Raw genomic sequence first — 23,200 nt, forward strand, 5'->3', positions numbered from 1 at the left:
CGCAATTCGGCTGCAATGTGGATTAAAGCGGTATGATGGGAATTCGCGACAATCGGCGTTAAGCACCTCTTTACATCCCGTCTCTCTGTCAACAACGCCAATAAACACAACATACTTTCTAAATGATTTTCAAAAAGCCAATTTGCAGCACATTTAAAGTGGAAACCCCAGTCCTCCTATCTGCTCTATGACACAGAGCGCAATTTCTCCACTGTTATCAAACTGGGACACAAGAAAAATGGCATTTAATATTCTGATACATGCAAAATCAAAAAGCCTGTGATTCGGCTCGGGCTTATCACATAACCGACAGCCGAGCCGAGGGACGGCGTAAAGGCTCAGACTCAGGTCTGTTACGCCTGCTTTTTATCCGGAGGAACGAGTCCTGTAGCTGCCACAAAATGTAGAAACAATCATTGTCTTTGAGGTGTTGGTGAGATGGCAGGGAGACAATAAGCGCTGCAGCCAACTGAAGTTAATCAAGTCAAACATCCCAATGCGTTAGAAACTGCAATAGCATGAAACTGTGACCCACAAAACTGAAATGAAATCAGACCGAGAGCTTCCTGCTGACTCCCACACACCTGACTGGCTGTCAGGGATAAATATAATTTTTCATAAATCATTTATTTATTATCCTCCGTGTTGTTCCGCAGTCACTGAGCTGACACACTCATCCGCGGCGAGGCGCGGCGGCAGAGGGGATTCGGCGCCTCGCACAAGGACGCCGGGCTGTCGCAGGGATCAAACCCGTGCCCGTCCAGTTGCGGGGCGGACTCTGGAGCCACGAGGACTCGCTGACACCAGAATGTGACATTGATATATCTCTTAAAAGAGCTGACAAAAATGCCACTTGGTGATTTAACCTACTTTGGACCTTGATGCAGTTTTGACAGTTTGACCACATTTCCTGCGTGTCCTTCATGAAACTGTTTGGGTTTATGAAATTGGACACTTCTGTGAATGCTCAGAGCAGTTCAACTCTTTTTTTTGATATTCATGTGCCGTTTTGAAGTGTGGAAGCTGATTTTAGAGTCAATATGTGTAACCTTCTAGTTTTTAAGTGGAAATTAAGCCTCTGACACACATTTTGATCTTCGTGAAGATCATTTATCATTAGTTGTATGTTTAATTTTTTAACAGTACATTTGTAGAAAATGGTCTTTGGCCTTTCAATCTGCAAAGAAAATGAATTTTCACTGCCGGTTTCAATTTGTTTTACTTGTGCTCAAGTGAAAGTATGAATACCACATTGTATTAATACTCCGGCACAAGTTAAATTCCTGCACTAAGACCTTGAATAATTATTCCATATTTTGGAGAGCTTATTCAAATTCTTGCCAAGAGTTAGATGAGAATATTGATGCCACCCTTGCGCGTTTGCAGTAAATATGGATCTACCGTTGGCAGCCAGTTAGCTTAGCTAAGCATATAGTCTGGAAGGGGAAATGACTAGCCCGGCTCTTTTTATATGTAACAAAATCCACCTACCGGCACCTCTAAAGTTCACAACGTAAAATATTGTATTTCGTCTGTTTAATTCATAAAAAATGAGTGTAAAAACTACACATTGTGGTTTTACAGTCGGTGATACGTACCTACAAACGCGCTTATTTTTACTAAAGTGTTTCGACTGCACTCATTGATAATTCATAGAGCCTCAGCTAAGAGAGCAATTACAGGGAGGCAAACAATATGCTGTCGTGTGATGAGATCTTAACTATAAAAAGAAAAAAGAGGAGACCGGTCTTAGAGAGCTACACTGTGATCTCTATGACTGGTGCTACGCGCTGATGGTGCCAGGCCATATTTGAAGGTGGGGTTAGACTGAAATAGCACACTGGATCATGAGACGGTGATGCACGGACACTTTGATCAAAGGAAAACTAAGGTTGAGACCATTTGGCTGTTGCGGTTTTGATGAGCGCGGCCTCTCAGATAGCATCTCGACGTGTCGTTACGGAAGGTCGTTTTGGTGGTTAACTCTCTGAAAGGGCACTCAGCATCAGTGTCGGGTAACAGCGCTGATATTTGCTCTGCCCGGGCTTCTTCTTTGGCGAGATGTGAAATCAAGGCCTCCCTTGCTCGGGCTCCATTCACGCCACAGCTGGAAGCGTCCCAATCAGTTTCCCCCTCACATGCGACCCAGAGATGACATTTTGTAATCAGCGCGAGCGGTAAAAAGCTGTGTGGTGTCACGTTTCGCGGTTTTGATCAGAACCGGGTGATTTTTGTGAGCTGAAATCCAAAGCGGATCTCATAAAGTCACCATGGCGGGGCCAGCTTTGCAGAGAAAAATTAGCATTAACCAGACACTGCAATGAAAAGCAAGTGAGAAATTTGTAGGTTGATTTCTGATCGATGGAGATTCGGAAAAACTGGTGAACATGGCTCAGCTCAAATCTGTTAGAAACGAGTGCAACAAAGGTCCAAAGACATATTTTTTGCATGTGGATTTTCCACAGAGCTGTCAAGTCCTCGGTTTGTGATATGGATTACCTCCTAGAACTGATATGAACAGTCATCCAAAAATAATCAGATATGAGCAGGAAATCAGAAGTGAGCATGAAGGCCCGAGGAGTGAACCGAGCCACTTACAGTCTCTTATGTCAGAATTTGGATTGCGAATCACACGGCGGAGCGGCTCGGTCCCGCTGCAGGCTGGTGTATAATGATTTGATTAGCAAGGCGTCAGGACAGAGCGCTAAAGCGGGGCTCCTTTTATAGCCATAAGTTCATACATCAACTTCAGCACGGCCCTGACAGCTGTCTTGTCGTGTTTATGAAGTGAACTGAGCAGGATTTGTGGCAGACGCTTCACAGAGCGCGTGACAAAGAGTGGGCAAACTCCCTTGTTTGGCGTGACAGGGTTGAGAGCTTCACTCCTCAGCTGTCAGAAGGGAACATCTGTGTTTTGGCGAATGAGCGATGTTTGCTCTGCGACGGGGCAATCGGCTCCCTGCAGCCGTCCGAGGTGACAGACTCTGTCACGGTCCAAGTAAAGAGCGAGATAGAGATGAAGGGGAAGGGGTGGGGGGGGTAATCCCTGTATCGAATCCAGCTGCTGCAGAAACAGAGAGGGAAAGTCCAGCTTTTTATGGTTTAGTGACACCCCCCCCGCTCCCCGCCCACCGTGCAATCTCTGTGATACTGTGGATTACACACTTGCCTTGAGCATTTCAACGGTGCATCTTATTACAATTGGGGAAAACTGAAAATTGAATCTTACACTTTAAAAATGATTACTGCCACAAAAGTAAAACACATTATGGTTTATTACTAAAGCTGCTTTACAGGCCAGATATTTATGGAAAACTCCGCCAGTCTTATAAGCCTGAAAGAGTCTGAAACAAAATGAGCCACTTAGTCCCTCTCCACTTCAAAATGTGTTTCTCTTATTGCTGCTTGATTTGGATGTTTGAGCTTCACTGCGCAGAATACGGGATGTGCAGAGATTTTCATCTGCTGAAGGTGGAAAGCGTCTCCGCGCTCTGCTTTAGTCTCAGTTTTAAAGCTTGTGAGGGATTTGTGATATCGCAACGAGTTTGGAAGTCCACTGTGGTCCAGTATTAAATTTACACGAGTGAGATGTGGAGATTTTCAGCCTCCAGTTCACCTTCACTGACAATTTTCCAGTGAAGCAGGAGACATGTTGTGTCCAGCAGTTATGTTTGACAAACATGTCTGGAGGGGCCCTTTAAATCTGGATTTGTACTTTTTTTTGTACTTGCCTGTAAAACCACTTGTGACATTGAGTAAAACCTTCAATTGTAAATCATTGTCTCTTACAAAAAGGCATTTTTAAAGGGTTGCATGCTGTAGAAGTGATTTGCATCACCTCAAAAACTCCTCATCAGCCTGCAGAGAGCAGGTGAAGGATGAATTCCCCAGTTTTTTTTCTCCTTCGCAAACAACATTTACTATTAATAGGCCAAGGACGCTAGAGTCCTTCACCCGCTAATGAAAAGTATTGTGGCTTTGTGCAAGCCCATCAAAGTAGGAAAATAAGTGACACAAATGGGACAATAATGAGAAAAGAGGTCGGAATCAGGATCGACTTGCCGTCCTTGGTCTCACTAAACTGTTCGGCATCGTTCTGCCAAATCAAATCATTTTTCGCTAAGCTTTGTGTTTCTTGCATCTGTGGTCTCTGTCTTTTACTCCGCTGTTTTGGAAATGAGGTCTCGACCTCTTTTAATTTCTGAGTCAAACAGCTGATTGACTGAATGAATGAAAATACACATTCAGATTCAAACAATAATCAGGAATATTATAGAATACTGCATTTTTATTGCATTTTATAAGTTATTTCACGAGCATTATTTTTTGTAATTACTACTACAACTATTCTAATGTCACAGGTCATACCTCAAAAATTAATTTGGTATTTGTTTCTTCCAGTAGCTGCAGGACGAAATCAAGGCTACGCACCTGCGTGCACACAGCACTCATGCTAATGCACATCGCCGCTGGGTTGCACCAGCTATGCTAGTTCAAACGTAGCCTAGTTTAGTGTGGGTGTGACATGCACTGTATGTAGATTTAAATGAAAGATTCCTTACCTCTGTCAAACGACCATTTCAGAGCAGTCAAGGGATGATGATGATGATGATGATCAGGCAGTTCAAGTTGCTGATCTGTGTGGAGCAGGTAGAGATAAGTGATGAGCCTAATGATGATTCTCACAACAAATAATCAAAATAATAACAACAACAACAAATGGAGCACACACTGCCATGTGATGCCTCCCGTGCATTGTGAAAATACAGCTGTTATCATGTCAGCAGGTTCCTTTCATCTACGGTTTAATTATCTATGTTCTGTTAATCAATTTACATTGTGGATACAGTCTTTGTGTGTGAAATGTCCATTTTTATGTGAATCACACACAATTTAGCTCTTCAAGAAAAGCGGCAGCGGTATAGAAGCCAGTGAGGCAGTGCGTGAATAAGTGTCACTTTCAGTAATCATAACAGCACAAATAACTGACATGAAAATCCCTCAATAAATATACTATATTCACCCGAATATAAAGTGGGAGATTACTGAGCTACAAAAGCTGATTTAGTGAAGTTTTTCAATAATCCTCCCAAAAGTCTAAGAATATATTTGACAAATAGCATGAAAATGCATGGACCCCCATGCCCTCTGCTCTTATTGTGCCCCCTCCCCAGAATTTTGGCTTGCGTGACAGCCCTGAAATGAAGTACACCAAATATTGCCGACAATTGTCCTGGCTTTGACTGTGAGGTTGATGACTTATCTCTCATCCACACGTGTTATTTAAAACTTGTTTTTTTCCCATCCACCCAAGCACAATGGAAGCGCTGTCAGGAGCATGCCAAACCAACAGTGTTGGCCAATCAGAAGCCTGAAAAAAAGCTTTTACTGGTAAGCTAGAGGTCCAGCGTCGGACTTGTGAGATCTACTATGGTGAAGGCCTTCAAATATATATTGAAAATACATATTTCTCTTGACACAGTAATTGTGAAGTTTTCTAATTTCTGAATGAAGCCACAGTTAGCTGTTAGCTTATGCTGACATTATACCCTATGAGTGCACATCAGTTTCCTTTTTACTTGATGCTTAAATAGCGCAGCCCTGCTACTAGTGCTGCTAATACATGCTAATGTGGATTTGGTAGACCCTTGATTGGGAACTAGCATGCTAATGAGCTAATACGAGAAAATAGCTCCAGTATGACCATTTTTGGGTGCCGATTTTCATTAGAAAATTATAAGTAAGGAAGTCTGATTAGCTTGGCTCATAATTTATGTTGTTATTGGATGGAGGTATTGAGGTGTGTGCAGTGCAGGGACATTTCTGCTACAGTACATCAGAGATAAGGTTGGCAGCGTTAGCGCAGTACATAAATGCAACTATGTCTTTTGATTTAATTGACGTGGGAATTTGCAGTGGTTGTTCCAGGAAGTTGACTTCATCTTTGTTCGTGTGGAGGTCTTTTAGAAGCAATAGTTTCTCTGGCCGTGTGTCCGCTCGCCAAGGTCGAGCCTCCAGTGGAGTCTTTTTAGAGCAGGCTCACTGGTCTGCCGCTATCCGGTTTGTTTCAGAGGGAGGGAGTGGGGAGGGCGGGCCTAAACGACTGAGGCGATCAGAGTCTGGGTCACAGATAGGGACTCTTGCTTCATTCAGTTTTTAACAAATTCATTTTGTACTCTTGAAAGGAAATCCGATGATCTACACCGCAGGCTTATGCGCCTCACAACAGAGCCAAGTCGTAACAAAGGGATAAAAGTCCAATCGCTGGATAAATTTGAGCACAAAAATCCAGGGGAGCCGCTGAAGCGACACCAGTGAAAAGAATATGCATTATTCTTCAATAAAGGTGTTCATTTGCATTTGAAAGTGTCCTCAAGTGCAGGCACAGTATACTGTGGAAAACGTTCTGTCTCTGCTGGCAAGAGGAGAAATAAAGCGCTGCAGACAATCAGAGGATAATTACACATTTCATTTAAGCGTCGGTTTATTAGTATTTGTTTTTCATGTGCGATCCTCCGAACTTCAATCATCTGCATGCACTGCGTGTTTCACTTCAGGGCCTACGCGCCGACAAAAGTTCTACATTATACATTAAGTATTATAAACTAAAATTTTCAATTAGAGCTGCACTGTAGATGGAAGTCAGAGTTTGTTTCTTTCCAAAGCACCCATTTGAATCTGCGTCGTCCCCGGTGGCAATGAAAGCTCCACTATTCAAAAATGTATAAAATGAACAAACCCTGTAACAATACTTTGGCGCTTCACCAAAGTAATTATCACTACCGAGATCTTTATTATTCTGGCCTGATGAAAGAAACCCCATTATGCTGGAGATCATTCTTCAAGGAATAATCCACATTTTGGAAAATATACTTCTTTGCTTTCTTTCTGATATTCCAAGATCGATATTACTCTCTTGTCTGTCAACTAATACAGAGCTGGAGTCAGAGCATGGTTAGCCTAGCCTAGCATTAAGACTGGATCAGGGGAAAACAGCTAGCTTGGCTCTGATCAAAGGTAAAACCTGTGCCTACAAACACCTGTTGCTCTTTTTGTTTACACAATGTGTCTTGGTTGTTTAACTCATGCATAAATGTAATGTGATATTAGGGGGAGTTCTGGGCTGGAAGTATGCATTCAAGCATTTAGCTGATGGGTTTTGTACAGCGGAAGCATTTAGGTTTAGGCCCATCTGTTGTTCTTACTAAAACCAGATCCCTGCTGCTCCTTCAGAAAACCAAAACAGTAAAATTGTTTGAAGCCGAGCTGAAGCACAGAGTCAGGTGATAATTCTCTCCAGGCCTCTTTTAACCATGATATAAGGTTCCCTAACCATATCCAAACCATAAGCATGGAGACGGCAGAGTGTTTGATGAATAACTTTTATGATAGAAATTATGCAGTTGTTTTTTTTAAGAGTCTTGGAAAGGATATGTAAAATGCAACCCTGCCTGCGTAGCAAAAAAGAGCTACCAGACTGTTTAAAAAAAGCCGTCAGAACAACCTCTCTGAGCTGGATGCAGGCTGGAATCACTTTGTTCTGTTGTATCAGCAAGAAGAGAGCTGCTAAACAGACGTTCACTCAAAAGAATATGCGACGATGACTCACACAGGAGGGAGTTTTGGAGAATACAGCAGCGTTTTTTGTATATCTCCAAAGTTACTAAAGACCTGCACTTCAATGTCAAGATGCAAAATGGCCCGAAACTGTAACAAATCGTCAGCGGCTCGCTCTGCCGAGCACGCCGCCGCACCAATGACAACACGGCACATTCAGGGACAATGAGATGTCATTTATAGAATTGCACCCTTCGACAGCACCCAACAAATGATGCTGTGGCGCTCTGCCCTGCGCTCTGTCACCAATGACCCTCCTCTCTCTCACACACACACACACACATCACTGTGCTGCACAGCCAAGCCGACTGGCCGCCATTTCAACCTCCAATTCTTCAGCTAACCTTAAATCTGTCGCCATGAAGGCGAACATTAGCACCCGCCGATGTCGTACCCGGGTGTACAATTTAAGCAAATACGTGAACCTCACCATTACGCTGCTATCACACTCCACATTTGAGTGAATTTCCTTCCACATGTCTCTTTCGCTCTGCTCTTTGATTGTGTGTCATGAAGCCGGCAATCTCGGCCTTTGTGGAGGCTTACATTAGTTTGGTTGGGGAAAAATTTACCATGAAACCATAAAAGATCAGTTTGGTCCATTTATGTGGATAAGTGGCATGATGTCCAGATATCTCCAGCGAGCATTCTGGGAAATGTCGACTATCGCTCACTGAAGCGGGTAAAAGCAGGGTTGTGGTGATGTTGACAAACTGCTCGTCCGACAAGGTTTGGATGACTGAAGAGACTTCACGATACAGTTGACAGCTTTTTTGCTTTTAGCTGCTTTAGCTAATGCTAATGTTAGCAATGAAATGCATCATTGAATATTAATTTGAAGGCAATTTGCAATAATTACAGACCATTAAAATCCCTCATATGTGCATTTGAGCCAGTCCAGCAAACACGTGTGTCTTCAAGTTCAAAGCCAAGACCAGTTGTTTTCAGCGGTGTTTTCCCATGAGCAGTGTTAGGAGGTGAAATTGTTTCTCTTGTATTTATGTTGTCACAGCCTGCATGTCTTGATCGCAGACATCTTATTCATAATTTTAAAGGGCACGCTGAACATGTGAGTCCTGTCTGTGCTCTTCTGACACATCACTTCATTGTAATTCCTGAGCGACACTGAGAGGTATGAAAAAATCTGGACAAAAGGTCATGTTCGCATTGCCAAAATAAACTTAATTACACAAATAATCTGAGAACCCCAGCGAGGTTTCGCCAATCTATATGTCAATGAGGCAGGCAGATAAGAGGCGGGAGGCGGTAAATAAGGCACAAACGCAGCTTGTAACATTGTAAGCTCACGCCATACGATACCGTGCCTCTTCCAGTAATTACCGTACCGCTCCTGCATCCCCGTTCGAAATTTGATCGTTGTCTGTCAGTGATAACACACTGTGCCAGATGGCTTATGCAGTGTGGCCTCAGCTCCACCGCACTTGATTAGGGAGCCGGGGCGCAGAGGAAAAGGCGCTGTGGAGGGAGGGATTAGCCGCCACGGCCCGCTCGCTCTCCTCCACTCTGCTGTAGAGCCTAAAGAGACTTATTGAAGCCTGTTGGGGCAGCAGAGGGTCTTCACCTTCTGTTCGCGTTCGCGCCGTGAGAGCCTTCGGAGAGGGGAGGAGGTTTCCGGGGAAGAAAGAGGATTTGGAGACTGTGATCTAGGGTACATTCGCAGCTGCAGTTTGTTTTGAAAAGCAAGGAGATGGATAAGAGCCCGTATCGCCTCTTGATAAGAGCAAATATGCATTCAGACAAGCTAAGCTGCGATGAAGTTAAACTGCGAGACAGTGGAACAGCATCCTGTTTCTGCCGGGCGCCGTAAAACCTTCAAATCCAACCAAAGGAGTGGAGGTTAATGCAGATGTTAAAAGACGTGGTTCGCAAAGGAATAGAAACAAATGTCTGGTGACACAGCCCCTGTGTAATGCTGTAATAAACGGCCTGCTCATGGTAACACTCCTCTTTCTTTTTCCAAGGATGAGTGAGCGATACAAGCAGATCGGAAGTAAAGGGGCTCTACTTGTAATGGTGCTCGTGATCAGCGTCTGGGATATGACCGCGCCGACGGAAGCCACTACAGGTGAGTACACTCAGACGAAATCAACATCCGGCTTTATTCTGCTCCGGAAGAGAGCCCATAAAAGTCCTGGACGGTGGCAGTTTCAACTTCTCTCTCCTTATATCCTGTCTTCTCTTTAGAAAACATTACATATCATTTTTCATTAATGAATCTGTAATATTACTATCAGACATACTGTTTTACTATTACTACAATCATTTCATTCTATAAGTTCATGATTTAGACAGACAGTGATATTGTTCTTGTCACCTTTTGGGACTGTAGGGGCTCTGCACTGTTTTCCATTGCTCTCCAGCAAACCAATGGAAAAACAGAGTTTACCTCTGTGCACAAACTCAAACAGACATATTCCAGCGAGGCAAACTAACAAAGTGTTAAAACTGTCACCTCTTGCTTCTGTCTTGCAGCAATTTTAGCTGATCCCATATCATCTCGTGGAATCAAAAATAAATATCTTCATAATACCACTTAAGATGTTTCCCGAGCTATTGTTGGGCGAGAAGCATTATTAGCATATCGTCTCACAGACAGTCCTTGATCCATCTGTCTTATTGCTGACTTATGGTGCGAGCAGCTTGGTTTATGTGTTATATTGTGATGTTCTTTTTGAGTGATTTTGACAGTGACAACATTTATGGCGATACAACCCCGATTCCAAAAAAGTTGGGATGCTGTGCATAAAGTAAATAAAAACAGAATTCAGTCTTTGCAAAGAAACTGTGTTTACTGACAACAGTGTTCCTGAGTTCATGCAGTAACATCCTTCATACAATCATGTGTTCACAAAGTGGTGAACCTCGCTCCATCCTCGCTTGTGAGCTACTGAGCCTTTCCAGGATGCTCCTTTCATACCCAATCATACTATCACCTGTTACCAATCAACCTGTTTACCTGTGGAATGTTTCAAATGTTTCAAATGTTTTCAATGCAAAATCATGTGCTTTTTGAGGATGTTTCTTAAGTTGTAATGACTTTCATAATGTCAAAGGATATGACAGGATGGTGATATTCTGCTTTTTCAATGTATATGTTGCCAGCTAAGTGTTGTCTGGTCTAGCTTATTGCTCAAAAACTATGTGGCGTGCTCCTTCACTACAATGAACACACACTTTAATCAGTCTCCCCGCCCCTCTCACCAGACACACACACACACACACACCGTCCTGTCACAGTCACTAGAGCAGCAAAGGACTATTAATCCGCAACTGAAAATAGTCCCCAACAAATGCAATATTTACAACTTCTGTTTGAGTGACGCCAGTGCCCAGCGGTTTTAAGAAATTACTGGGACTTTAAAAAACAAAAACATACATTTGTGACCAGTTTGTAAAGATTTAAATCTTCAGCTGAAACAAACGCTCCCGGGCCGAAGCAGCCACGGACTGAGTAGGGAAACCATAAAGGTACTGAGAGACAGACTGAAGAATCAATGGTTTTGGGCTGTTGATGAAGCTGGACTTACACTTTTTCTCCTGATAACTTTGACCAGAGCCCCGGTGGAGCTCGGTAGCAACATCAAAATGAGATTTCCATCGATCCAAAAATGTTCAAAGCAAATGTTTTTAAAAAGGTATTCCAGTGATTTAGTATTTCACTCCAATAATGTTTGAGAAATCTCATTGCAACAGATTAAAAAAAAAAAAAAAAAAAAGGGGGTCAAAACCGACGCGGCTGGGCCTGAGATGTGCTGGTGTGAGTCAAGTTCTGAAATCGTGCATCTTATGTTTCCCACAGTGCAGCTCAGCAGATCGGTTAGGGAGGAATGATTTTTATTGTCCTCAGCGGGGAAATTTGTTTCCATAGAGTGTGCACGATGCAAGCCTCCGAGACACAGATACATTGTACAGTGCATCCTCTCTCCAGTGGAATTCAGCATTGATATGGCAGCACGGACTGTGCAACATTCAAACCCAAGCTGAGAGAGGCCTAATGACGCCATCATTGGTTATTTTCTTAGACTTGACAAAGCTCCTCCAGAGCAAGAGAAAGCATAGAACAACAGAGTCATATTCTTTATGCCTCGTCAGCTGATGAAGCGAAGGACTGGAGTTGGATTTGAGGTGTTTATTCCAATAGATCATAGTGAGTCTCCATCCATCCGTCAGCTCTGTAGGAAGCAACTGAACTTGTGGAGGTTTGCTTCCAGTCGCCCAGGGTGCGAACCCTCAGCTCTCCATCCAAAACACAGCGCCCTGCTGCACCGATGCCTGGAGGCACACATGGAGGGAGCCTCGCCAAAGTGGCGGTCACTTCTCGCGCCGTGCGCCATCACAAATAAAAATGCCACAGTCGTGAATGGGGGAGTAATTGGATTAAAACATCTATTTTGGAGGTATGAGTCAAACTCCTCTCCCCTCGCCTCATTAAAAGTGTTGTCGAGTCGTCACTAGTAAACCCAGGGAGATCAATTATGGCAACTCACCAACATTACAACTGGAGGCCGACCCACATGTTTCATCACTGGGAGTCCCACTGACAATACACAGCTTCAGGTAATTGGTGGTGTGCAGGCAGCGCTGCTGCCGGACAGGATGTCCATTTGCGAGCGTGATAGAAATGGCGCAATACCTCTCCTCTCTTTGTCGACCAATTAGACGGGAGCGCAGCACTTTGATGTGCGTGGCTTTGACTGGCAGCGATCCCCCGCTCAAGGCACTCATCATTCCTGCAGGAAGTGGATCAGAATAATCTCGCATGCATTCAATTTCTCCCTGATAGCCACCACAGCCCCCTAATTTCCCCTGGGTGTTATTTCTGTTCCTGTAAACCTGTTATCATTCAAGGGATGGAGTGAACGCAGAGCACGTTCCAAAATAGAGAAAATGTGTTTCTTCCCAGAGAAGAAGAAGAGGACGAGAACTAAGCCTACTCGCTGACAAGCAGGGCAAATTTAGTTCATTTCAGCAAGCAGCCAAGTTGATTTACTAATGCACACATGAGCCTTCACTCCTTGAAATATCCGGTTTGTGTCAGCAAAGACGGGATCACATTTGCACCATCAAACATGCTTTTCTACTCTCTGACAGTTATGTAAATTCAGTTTATTTTCCCCTCTGATATGTGAAGAAAGAAGGCTTGCCTTTGCTCTCTCGTCAGGCAAAGAAGAGTCTGTCCTTTACTACGGTGGGTGTTTACAACACAAACTTGAAAAGTGTCGGCAGGCCGTTCGGTTTGCCTTTGTGCCTGTCCTTTATTGACCAGAGGGCAGGCAGAGCATAGAGAGGGGGTCAGACGGGACTCAGCCCGAGGCCGGCTCGGCTCGCAAGTTGTGGGAACATGTGATTTATTTCCATTAGCATTTTATTGTAATTGATCCTTCGAGTTACCTGCTTTCCTCTGCTTGTTCATGCCCCTTCCACATTCAGCTTCTTCCTCCTTTCATCTTGTTTTTTAGCCTTCTTGCTATCTATGCAAGGCATGCTAACAGGATGCGTTGGTGTTTAGCGGAAGTAAAACTATTTATGCTTTATGCTTATGTCCCAGCGCCTTCATACCCAAATTCTGACCTTCAAGTCGTGCTCGCGTGATCCCCGCAGACACATTACGGCCCTGAATTTCAGCATCCACAATGGGGAAACCACTTAGCAAGAATCAAAGCACACAGGTTGCTAAGGCAGAACCTGAACCTGAGTGGAATGAAATGCGCTCGATGGTTCTTCCTCAGTATTTTTAGACATGTAGCACTCAGGTGGTTTCAGCGGCGCTTCAGTGTAGAGGTGCTTTTCTGACTGCTGCAAATGTTGCACTGACGTATGACCTCGATGTCTGATCCATGCATCAAAGATTGTTGCTTGCTCTGCACCGCAGAGTTTTTTGCACTTTGCAATAAAAATGATTTATACGATGCATAACAAGCATTTTGCCTGGAAAGGGAAACACTGCTTGCACCCTTGAGAGAGCAGTAACTAACAGTCGGAGACACAACAAAAATCCCCATGTTAACCATAACAATCAATCCACTCGCTCAGTATTTACCGTTGCACAGAGTTTGGCTCCCTGAATCTGATTTGTAATTGTGCTTTGACTAAAACGTTTCCTCATCTGTCACTCTGTTAAACTGCTACTAACAAAGCAACAAATACTTTTGAGGGGAAAATCTGTTCATCGCTATTAACATAACAGTTCCAAACCTCATTATGCGGGTTTGTAGGGAGGGAATTACACTCGCTGAGCTCATCGTCAAATATCATTTCTCTATATGAGAGGTGGTATTTTTGGCTACATACACACACACACACACACACACACACCGTGCATAAAGCAAACCCATGATTATTATCATTCACAACAGCTTCAGCAGTGATATAAAGTATGCATCATTTGCAGCTTCTTCTCTGTCTCCAAGGACTAACATATAAAAGCTTCTCAAGCACAGTAATTTCAGTGCTGCACAGAGAGAAATGGTCCATCACTTCTCGCTGAAAGCACCTCTAGTTCAAAGGATTCACTAAAAGGAATAAATGCCTGGTAAACACATAATACTAGATGTGCCTCCATCTAATTGTCAAGTGTATTTGTAGAAAATTGAAGGAATTAGAAGTGTTTCTATCAGCTTTATGTCAAATAAACCAGGCTACATAAAGTGTACCTTCATCAGAAGTTGGTGGTATTAGCTACGTTATGCATGGCTGGAATAAACAGAGTAGAAGAAGAGAAGAGTCTAGATTGTACAGGAGAAAAATGGAGAGCGCTGATGGAAACGTGGTGACTGCCTGATCGTCAGCATCAAGTGTGGGGAGTTCACGTTCGAGTTAGCTCTCAGGATCTGATCCACATTTAATTCACTTTAATTGTTCGCCTTAACTAAACAAGTCATTTTCTGAAGTCTCTGCTAGTTGCTTGGCAACCTCACAGTGATGTGCTGTTTTTACAATTGTTTTTTTTGTCAGGATTAAATGAATGAGACACAACGTGTACATTTGCGAACTTTAGAGGCGCTAATAGGTGGATTTTGCTACCTTCGAACTGAACTGGATCAGCTGTTTGCCCTCTTTCCAAACTTCATGCCAAACTAAACTGAGCTGGCTTTTTGCTTCTCTAATCTCGTCTTTTTGTTGCTGAAATATTGGATAATTCATAATAATAACAGTTATTTTAATGAAACCATCTGAGAAGTTTAGTGGGGAAACCTATCTTTGGCGGAACAAATGATGACACCAGCCAGACACTGCTTTATATTTAACATGCCAACAAGGCTGAGATCAATCTGTAACAATGCATTTTATTTCTTTTCTGATAAGTGGTAACTATTCATTATATCAGTGGAGTAAAAGCTACAATATTTCCCTGTGAAATGCAGAAATATCCCTGCTATGCACGTGGCTGCGTCATGACTATGATAGAAAGGTGCTGGGAAAAGAAATGAGAGCTGAGAACAGAAGTACAAGGATTTTTTAAAAAGTTCAAGAGCACAGAGCTGGAGGAAGAGGAACATGTGACCGAAGGAGGAGGAGGACAACAAATCCAGAGTGCCTGTTCTTTTTTCAGAGTGATGCCTCTGTTCCTTTCAGACCTTCAGCTCTTCTACTATCTTGAGATTAGGGCTCTGTTTAAAAACAACATTCTGGAGTCATGTCAGGTGTTTTAGCACCAAGTCAAGAAGTCATTCAGTCGTTGGTATTAATCTACACCCTGTCAACAAACGGCAGATAAACTGTTGCTTTCTGTCTATTTTATTAGACCAAAGGCCCAAACATTATTATGTTGATTAGCAATTTAAAAAACAGCTTAATTGTTTCTGGGTTGAGGCTAAAATGAGCCCAGAGAGGGCTGAAAGTTTCTTATTTTTCGTCCTCGTCAAACTCTGTATTTTTTCTGACGCAGTTACGCTAAGCGCAACTACATTACGCTCTGTGTAGCCATGAAATGTAGTGACAGTAGGTTGTCATTTTCAAACAGCTTTCTTATCTTGGCGAGATGATTGACGCCTTGGCTCACCGGGTGTGGGTTCTGCAAGCTCGCACATCCGATGCAAACGGCGCGTCTTCGTTTTTTTGGACGCACAATCTGTTGATGACTGTCATCACAGCGGGAACGTCACACCTTTCCACCCCGGAGAACTTCCGCAGAAGGATTTAGCTGAGCTGCAACAGGCCCGTGTTGAGAGGCGTCAACTCCGCACATGTGACGGCCCTCGCTGTGAGGAGTGATGGAAAAACACCTGGCTGCTCACGCCGGGAGAGATCCAGTCTTTAAGGGGTTTTCCCTGCCGATCTCACTCTGAGGTCTGTGTTACTGGTTCCAGTTTGAAGTTGGATCCTGGACACACATTCACTGTGGTATCTTTGTTTCACCCAGTTTTGGTAGAAAAGGATGTTCAGCTCATGTTACTTTCAGGACCTTCGTGCTGACTTGCCTATTATTTGTGAATATTATGATTTACAATGGAATTGCATTGGATTTCAGTGTGACTTACTCTGTATTAATATCTTTATGGAAAAAATCTTCAGTGGTCACACTGGGAAGCTCCTTTCCTCCATCACTTTGTCTTCACTTCCTCCATCAGGCTCTGTGTCCTTTTGTTTCATCCAGAAGAAGAAAGAGCCTGGAGACTGAAATGTGCAGACTGCACAAGCCTCGACTGAATGTTGAATCCTGTGCCAGAATAAACACTGTCATTAGTCGCAATCTTTGTTTTTCATCTCTTTGTTCCATCTTGGAATAATGTGCACGCTGTGTACGCTGCACACACCACACACACTCTCCAGCCTTTGCCAGCTTTCTCTCAAAACAATCCAGGGAAAATCCTGCTTTTAGTGAGTTGTTTCTGCTATTTGCCAAAAACTGTGCTGATCTGATCAAACTTGACCCGAAAGTGTACACAATTCCACTGTTTTCCTTCCCTGTTATAGAGCATCTTAAAGCTGTCCAGTTCTTCTATTGGCAAAGGGTGTGATGACTAGTCTGTCTCTCAGATTGTGTGTGCGTGATACAAAAACATGAAACAGAATCAAACCTAATTAAAACAGACACGAACTGTTTCCTCGTTATTTTCTGGAAGCACCTCTTAACTGTACATGCTTTTCTTCCTTTTATTTGCAGACAAAGCAATGCAACATGCCTGAGGGCTTTTTTTTTTTTAACAGGAGAGGCTCCATTCATTTTCTTCACATGAAAATTGCCTTTTTTTTTTCCCTCTAAAACTGTACAATCGAGCCAAAACAGAACTGTAGTAAATCATCTTTCAGGGTCAAGTTCTGGTTTTCGTTCATCCACAATGCAATGCATTGCTTCCTCTTGTCAAATATGTATCTGGAAAATGTTCCAAATCTGAGACAATGGTGTTTTTTATTATTTAAAAAAATCAATTAAAAGGACTGTGACAGTGCCAGAAAGTGTAAAGATTTGTATTTACAGATGAAGGATTATTTAACAATCTTTAGTTTGGGAAAGGTTCATGTTCAGTTTGGATGATTAGGCTCGTTTGGTCTTGGTTACAGCCATGCTAGCAAATGTTAGCATGTCCACCCTCTTGGTTGGACATGCTAACATTTACTAATTAGCACTAAACTCAAAGTGTACAGCAGAGGCTGACGGGAATGTCAGAGGCTTTGCAGGTATTTGGTCATAAACCAAAAAGTTGGACAGATACTTAAGTGCAAAATTTTGACCTGATCATGGTGCAAAGTCAGGCGATCACTAAAATGATTATATTTCACCCTGAAGAGGACACAAATGATCTGAAGGTAGCTTGATTTACAGTGAAGCAACATTTTCAGATAAGTAGTTCAGTTAAGGCAACTAAAATAATGAAAGCAAAGGTTCGTGTTTGGTTTAGACAATTCAAACAACATTTAGATTTGCTTCAGGAGCTATCAAAAAAAAGTGTCCAAAACTTGTAACTACAATGAAACTAAGCCACGCAAAAGTCCAATAAATGTCCCACTTTGCTTTCTATCACATACCTACTCACACTTTCTGGTTAGGTGTCCTTCTCTAATTTTTCAAGCATGGATACCTTTGTTTGTTTTTGGCCCTTTGCCGTTTGTGGATGTTGTCAGTTGAGATGAAGACAAGAAGCATGGCTCGAGAGAGAGGGAAACAACATGCAACACAGGCCCCCGCAGCCACAATCAAACTTGGGATGTAGCAGCCATATGGTTTGTTTCTTCACCGCTTGGGCCCCAGGACACCCCTGAATCTCGCCATCTAAATTTCATGGCGTCGTGCGTGCCTTATCAAACTTTGAAAGACACAAATCTACAAAACACAGCCGCAGCAGCGTTTCCAGGGCCGGAGGGATCCTCTCTGACACAGCGGCGGCGCAGCAGGTTTACGGCTGGACTCTGGTTGGACCGAATGATTCCCGAGCGAAATGCTTTTCTCTGTATCTGCTGGCAGGGGGAAGCTGAGCGGGCATCCAAGTAGAACTCCAAATCCAGTCAGACAAACCGCAGCCTCTCAGTGTGAAGCCCGTCCTTTAGAGAGATACTGGCAGCACTTCTCTCACATCTAAAGCAGCTCAGCTTGTCTGGCTCGGTTTGTCTTTCATATCTTTTCTTGTTTGGGGCAGAGCATGAGTAAGCATCCTGCTACTTTTGGCCGACAACCTGCATTATTTTTGATGTATATGGAAAAACGTGGGGGTTGTTAGAACAGACGCGCTCTCACAAGTTGAGCTCATAATCAAAACCGATCTTCTTTTTCCCGTCTCTCTGTCGTTTTGCTTTTTAGATGTGACTGTCTTTTTCCACCTTCTGTTTGCTTATATATTCTAGCAGCAGTGAAATGTTTGATGCTGTGCAATCACAGACAGTAACACTGCAGGAGGGGTAAAACATGTACGAGGAATATCAGATTCCCAGTTGATTTTAATGTCATGTAAACTAAAAATATAAAACGGGAAAAGGTGAATCCCAGAGGTACTGCAAGGCTCAACAGTTGCTTAAAATCTTTGTCAGATTTAATGTCACAGCAGCCGATGCCATCACTGCTCGTCTCAGCAGACACTGGAAAGTGTGGCTGTCCACCAACATAACAGGCTGAGCTGAAAACGTAATTAAGATGGGTTTAGCCGTGCTGCAACAGGACGGACAGTTAGGACCAGTTCCACGCAGCCATTTCAGATTTACTGTTTACCGCCGCGGCAGCGAGTATCTCAGCAGAAGGACACCTCAAGAAAATGCCACATGCAATTAAAAGAGAACGCGGCAGCTCAGGCTCTAAATAATTCAGACAATGGCGCGTGATCTGGATATTGGCTCCAAATACTGCAGCGCTGCACTTTCCCCCTTCATAGCTGAGTTTTTTTTAATGGCTGCTTGGCTTGTGGGAAATACCAGTTTCAATCATTACCATCTCACACCTGGGTTATTAGTTATCTAAAAAGGTACCTGTTTTCTTCAAGTCCACTGATCGTGGTCTTTATGGTGTTTACAATGCCAGATCCGGACTGGCTGCCTCAACTCAGCTGCTTTAAGCTGCTGCTAGTGCTACATGGTCTTAAAGGTTGTACAAGAAGTACCACTCTGGTAGGTTGTACAACGCATTTTATGGCTCTGAACGGAGCTCTGTAAAGTCTCAGATAATAACCCTGATGATGTCATCCGGGTTGCACTTAAGGTTTCCAGTGGAGTATGTTTTGTCATGTTTACATGTATAATAGAAAACCTGCATTACAAAGTGAACATGTGGAATTTCGCCTTTTACTGTACCAGTCAGGGAGCTTCTAAGAAACGCTAAAAGCGCTACTGGTTGCACGATGGGAAATTTAGGATGCAACGTTTTCTGGAGTGAGGATATCTCAGCCTCTGCTGCTTCAATTATTCTATTCAGAGCCCTCCAACTTTATGAAAGTGGAAAATTAAATCAGCGTAATATCCCTTCAATTTCTTACCAGGAAACTGGTCGAATGGACAATGAAAACCAGCATTCAACCTCAAACACTTCAGCCCACTCAAACAAAATGATACTTTCAAAAGAATATATGCACATAAAAAGAGGGAAATTGAACTCTTAGTGATAAAAGAACCCATTTAATGAAATTGGTAGTCTGCTAATTTTGTCTTGATGAGAGGGATACAGAGCAGGCAATAGAGACTCAAGAGAGATATTCTTGAGGGATTCAATCCAAGGCCTGCAATGTGGGTGTGTAGATGAGGGTAATAACTATGGCACACGGACTGAATTGAATGCTTTCTGATTATTCCATCTTTCCTGTCATTTCTCCAGCTGCACACCACGTACGAACAGGCACCTGCGAGGTGGTGGCGTTGCATCGCTGCTGCAACAAGAACAAAATCGAGGAGAGGTCGCAAACTGTGAAGTGCTCCTGCTTTCCCGGGCAAGTGGCCGGCACCACCAGAGCCGCCCCGTCGTGTGTAGATGGTACGCTCCAGTTACATATTTCATGGGCTTTTTTTCCCCCTTTCTTTCTGATACGCCTTTCTGCAAATCTTGAGGACTGGCTTTGCTGAGATCATCTATAGGTTTTGGAGGATGCTGTCAGGGGGCAACATATAGGAAGAGTAAAATAGTCTGAGATAACTGTTGTGGGGAATATTAGGCAATTAACTAATTACACGTTGGATTACACATGAACAAATTCTCATCAGGAAAAAGATTATTTTAACTACTGCATTATGGAGACAAAGCTCTTTTGATTCAATATGAGGAAGGGACTGGTGATAACCACACAGGATAATTACACCAATTTAATTAACATGTATAAAAGTAAACATAAATTTCTGCAGCAGATTTTTAATGAATCTGCTGATTATTTTCTCAACTAATTGTCTGGTCTAGAAATGCCAGAAGGATGAAAGTGTTTACCACTAACATGGCTTAAAGGCTCTGCGAGGTGCAATTAAAAGTGAGAGAAAGGAGAGGACGCGATCATTATGAGATAAACAATGAAACTATGACTGCTAAGAAAATGCTACCTCATACCACTCAGCACATTAGAGACAAAAATATTAAATTAGAGCACGACACTCAAATCAAACCCATCATTCAAGCCCATAGGTTGATGTGTTTCTGATCCTCATCCAAAAGAAGTGAAGACACAGGATGTGGATACTCATTAAAATGACTTGCTACAGGACAATGAAGCTCTTTGCACCTGACAGACCTCTCATGCTCAACAATTCTCTGTTTCGGAGGACAGGTCTTTCTCACATACACGTCGCCATAATATACATTAGCTCTTCTCCTCTTTCGTACCCCTATATAATGTCAGGAAATAGCTAGTAATGCTTGTCACTATGCCCAGGTTGACATATTTCAATTCTTTGTTTGAAGACTAAGAAAATGAGCAAATCTCAACATAGGAGAGGCTGGAAACGGAGTGTGTTTGGAATCTTTGCTTACAAAATGACTGAATAATTGTTGCCGAGCTTGACAGATGCATTGGATCATATGCATGATTGCCACTGTTAGAAATCTGCACCTAAAAAGTTGAATTGGCCTGATATCTTTGTGCAGACATTATGGAAGGCTGACTTTAAAATAATAAAATGACATTTACATTACATACATTTCAAAAATGTATGTTATTTTTGTTAGCCTATATTAGCATGTCTTAAAAAACATTAAAAAATCCATTATGCTAATTAGATACTGAACCAAGGAGTCAGTCAGTGCTCAATAGAAAACCCACAGTTCAACCAATGACTGAGTCCTTATCTCAACTCAAAAAAAAATCCTCTTCGATGGCAGGAAGCAAACCTAAATACTCAGTTTAAGAGTCAGTCCAACAGTTGGCAAACAAAAGCAAACCCCAGACGAGCTTAGTGAGTCTCCTTGACTTTCCCTTTGTGTAGAACAGGTGAACTATGAATTACAGACTTTTTGGTTTGTTGCCAATTGACAATTACTTTCAGGACAGACTGGACCTCTTCCACTGGTGAGGTCCAGTCTGTCCTAAAAGAGTTTGTCAATCAATTTCTGAATTCATCAATATATTGTGGGACGGATTGGAAGCTTTGGCGGCCTGGATGTGACCCGCGGGCCGCCAGTTGACGATATGGGATGAGTCCGGATTGACTTGCTGTTCGGTTCCGCTGTGAACTGAGGTGAAAACGTTGAGAAGCCCTATATTACGCTGACATCACTGTGCTATATTTGACTGTACAGAGGCAGTGAGTACTGTCTGGTGAATCCAGCACCCTTATAAAGAGGCTCCTGAAGGGTTTTTTTAATCACCTATGAATTTGAAGCTGTCTACCACAAAGGCAGTGACTGTAAAGTCAATGACCCAGAGGCCAGGGTCTGTTAGCATGCTAATGTGTCCGACCCCCGACTCAGCTGAAGTGGCTGCTTCACAATGGTCTGAAAAGCGCGGGTTTCTGGCTAAACTCTGGACCAAATCGTGTTTGACCTATTCCTTGACATTTTAGCATTGACATTTTTCTGCAAATTAGAGCTGTGAGTCACTGGCCTCAGTTTAAAGCTCCATGGGTGATCTCAGAAAAAAAAAGATCAGCACTTAACCTTTTAATTATTCTTTCTTCTACAACCAGGGATTACCATTAGCTCCACTCTGTGTGACACAATCTCCTCTTTATATGAAGATAAATGAACCTCAAGACATCTGAGAAAAACTGAATAGATTTGAATGTGTAATTTAGAGAGGTAGGCACAGAAAATATGTGCGCACTTGATTCCATGAAGGAATAGTTCAACGGTTTGGCAATACACTATTGCTTTCTTGCAGAGTTTTATGAAAAGACTGACACCACTTTGATGTGTGGATGGTAAATATGAAGCTACAGCTAGCAGCCAGTTATGTTAGCTTAGCATTAAGACTGGGAACAATGGATGTATTAAAAAAGCTGGATATGGCACTGCAAATCAGCTTGGCTTTCAACTTTCACAGTGGCCACTCACGGTATTGCAACAAAATAATCCCCCATGCCCAAACAGTATTTTCCCCATAGACCACCATTGTACCACCATTGTCTGTTGACAGGACACCTCTGCTTAAAAACATTGTCAAATATTACTCTGTCTATTGTGTATTTTTAAGCCATTGGGAAAAGTCATTTCTTTCTGAATGATGTCACTGCTGTGTCTGAGCATGCTCGGCATGTCCGTGTTCTGTCTCGGGAGGGATTCACATAGCCCGGCTGGACCAGAGGCAGAATGGGATTAACTTTACTGCGCTGATTCAGTGGGCAGTATTACCCAGGAAGTAACCAGGAAACTAGGAAATTCTTTGGTGTATATGCCAGGTTGGTCTGAAAAGGTGCCATCTTTGGGTCCAGTATCCACCTCTGATTAGATCTTTACCAAAAGGAAAAAAAACATCTCCCAGCACCTTTAAAGCTCAATATTTGATACAGTGTGTCTTGTTTGTTTAATCTGTGCGAATTATGTAAAGTGCAAAATGACAATGTGCCGCTTTACGGGGGTACTATTTCTTGGCTGGGACAAATAACTGCATGGATCATCGTGCAACTGCTTCCAACTGTCACGCCATCATGGCCTTGCAGGTCATAAGTTGTCCGTTGATGTTCTCCCATATCCACAGTGTACACAGCCACTCTAGACTCAAGGCTG

At 42.9% G+C, this 23,200-nt stretch overlaps 1 protein-coding gene across 1 annotated transcript in view; it reads left to right on the forward strand.

Annotated features, from left to right (window-relative positions):
* The window catches only part of LOC121625898 (chemokine-like protein TAFA-2), a 58,807-nt gene that overhangs the window by 25,425 nt on the left and 10,182 nt on the right, over positions 1 to 23,200 (forward strand). The window contains exons 2-3 of the mRNA XM_041964215.1: positions 9,600 to 9,703; positions 19,874 to 20,029. Of these exons, the coding sequence (XP_041820149.1) occupies positions 9,601 to 9,703; positions 19,874 to 20,029 (259 nt within the window). The 5' untranslated portion in view covers position 9,600. The remainder of the gene's footprint in view (positions 1 to 9,599; positions 9,704 to 19,873; positions 20,030 to 23,200) is intronic.

Source organism: Chelmon rostratus, chromosome 22 (assembly GCF_017976325.1).
Source record: "Chelmon rostratus isolate fCheRos1 chromosome 22, fCheRos1.pri, whole genome shotgun sequence".
Taxonomy (NCBI): Eukaryota; Metazoa; Chordata; class Actinopteri; order Chaetodontiformes; family Chaetodontidae; genus Chelmon; species Chelmon rostratus.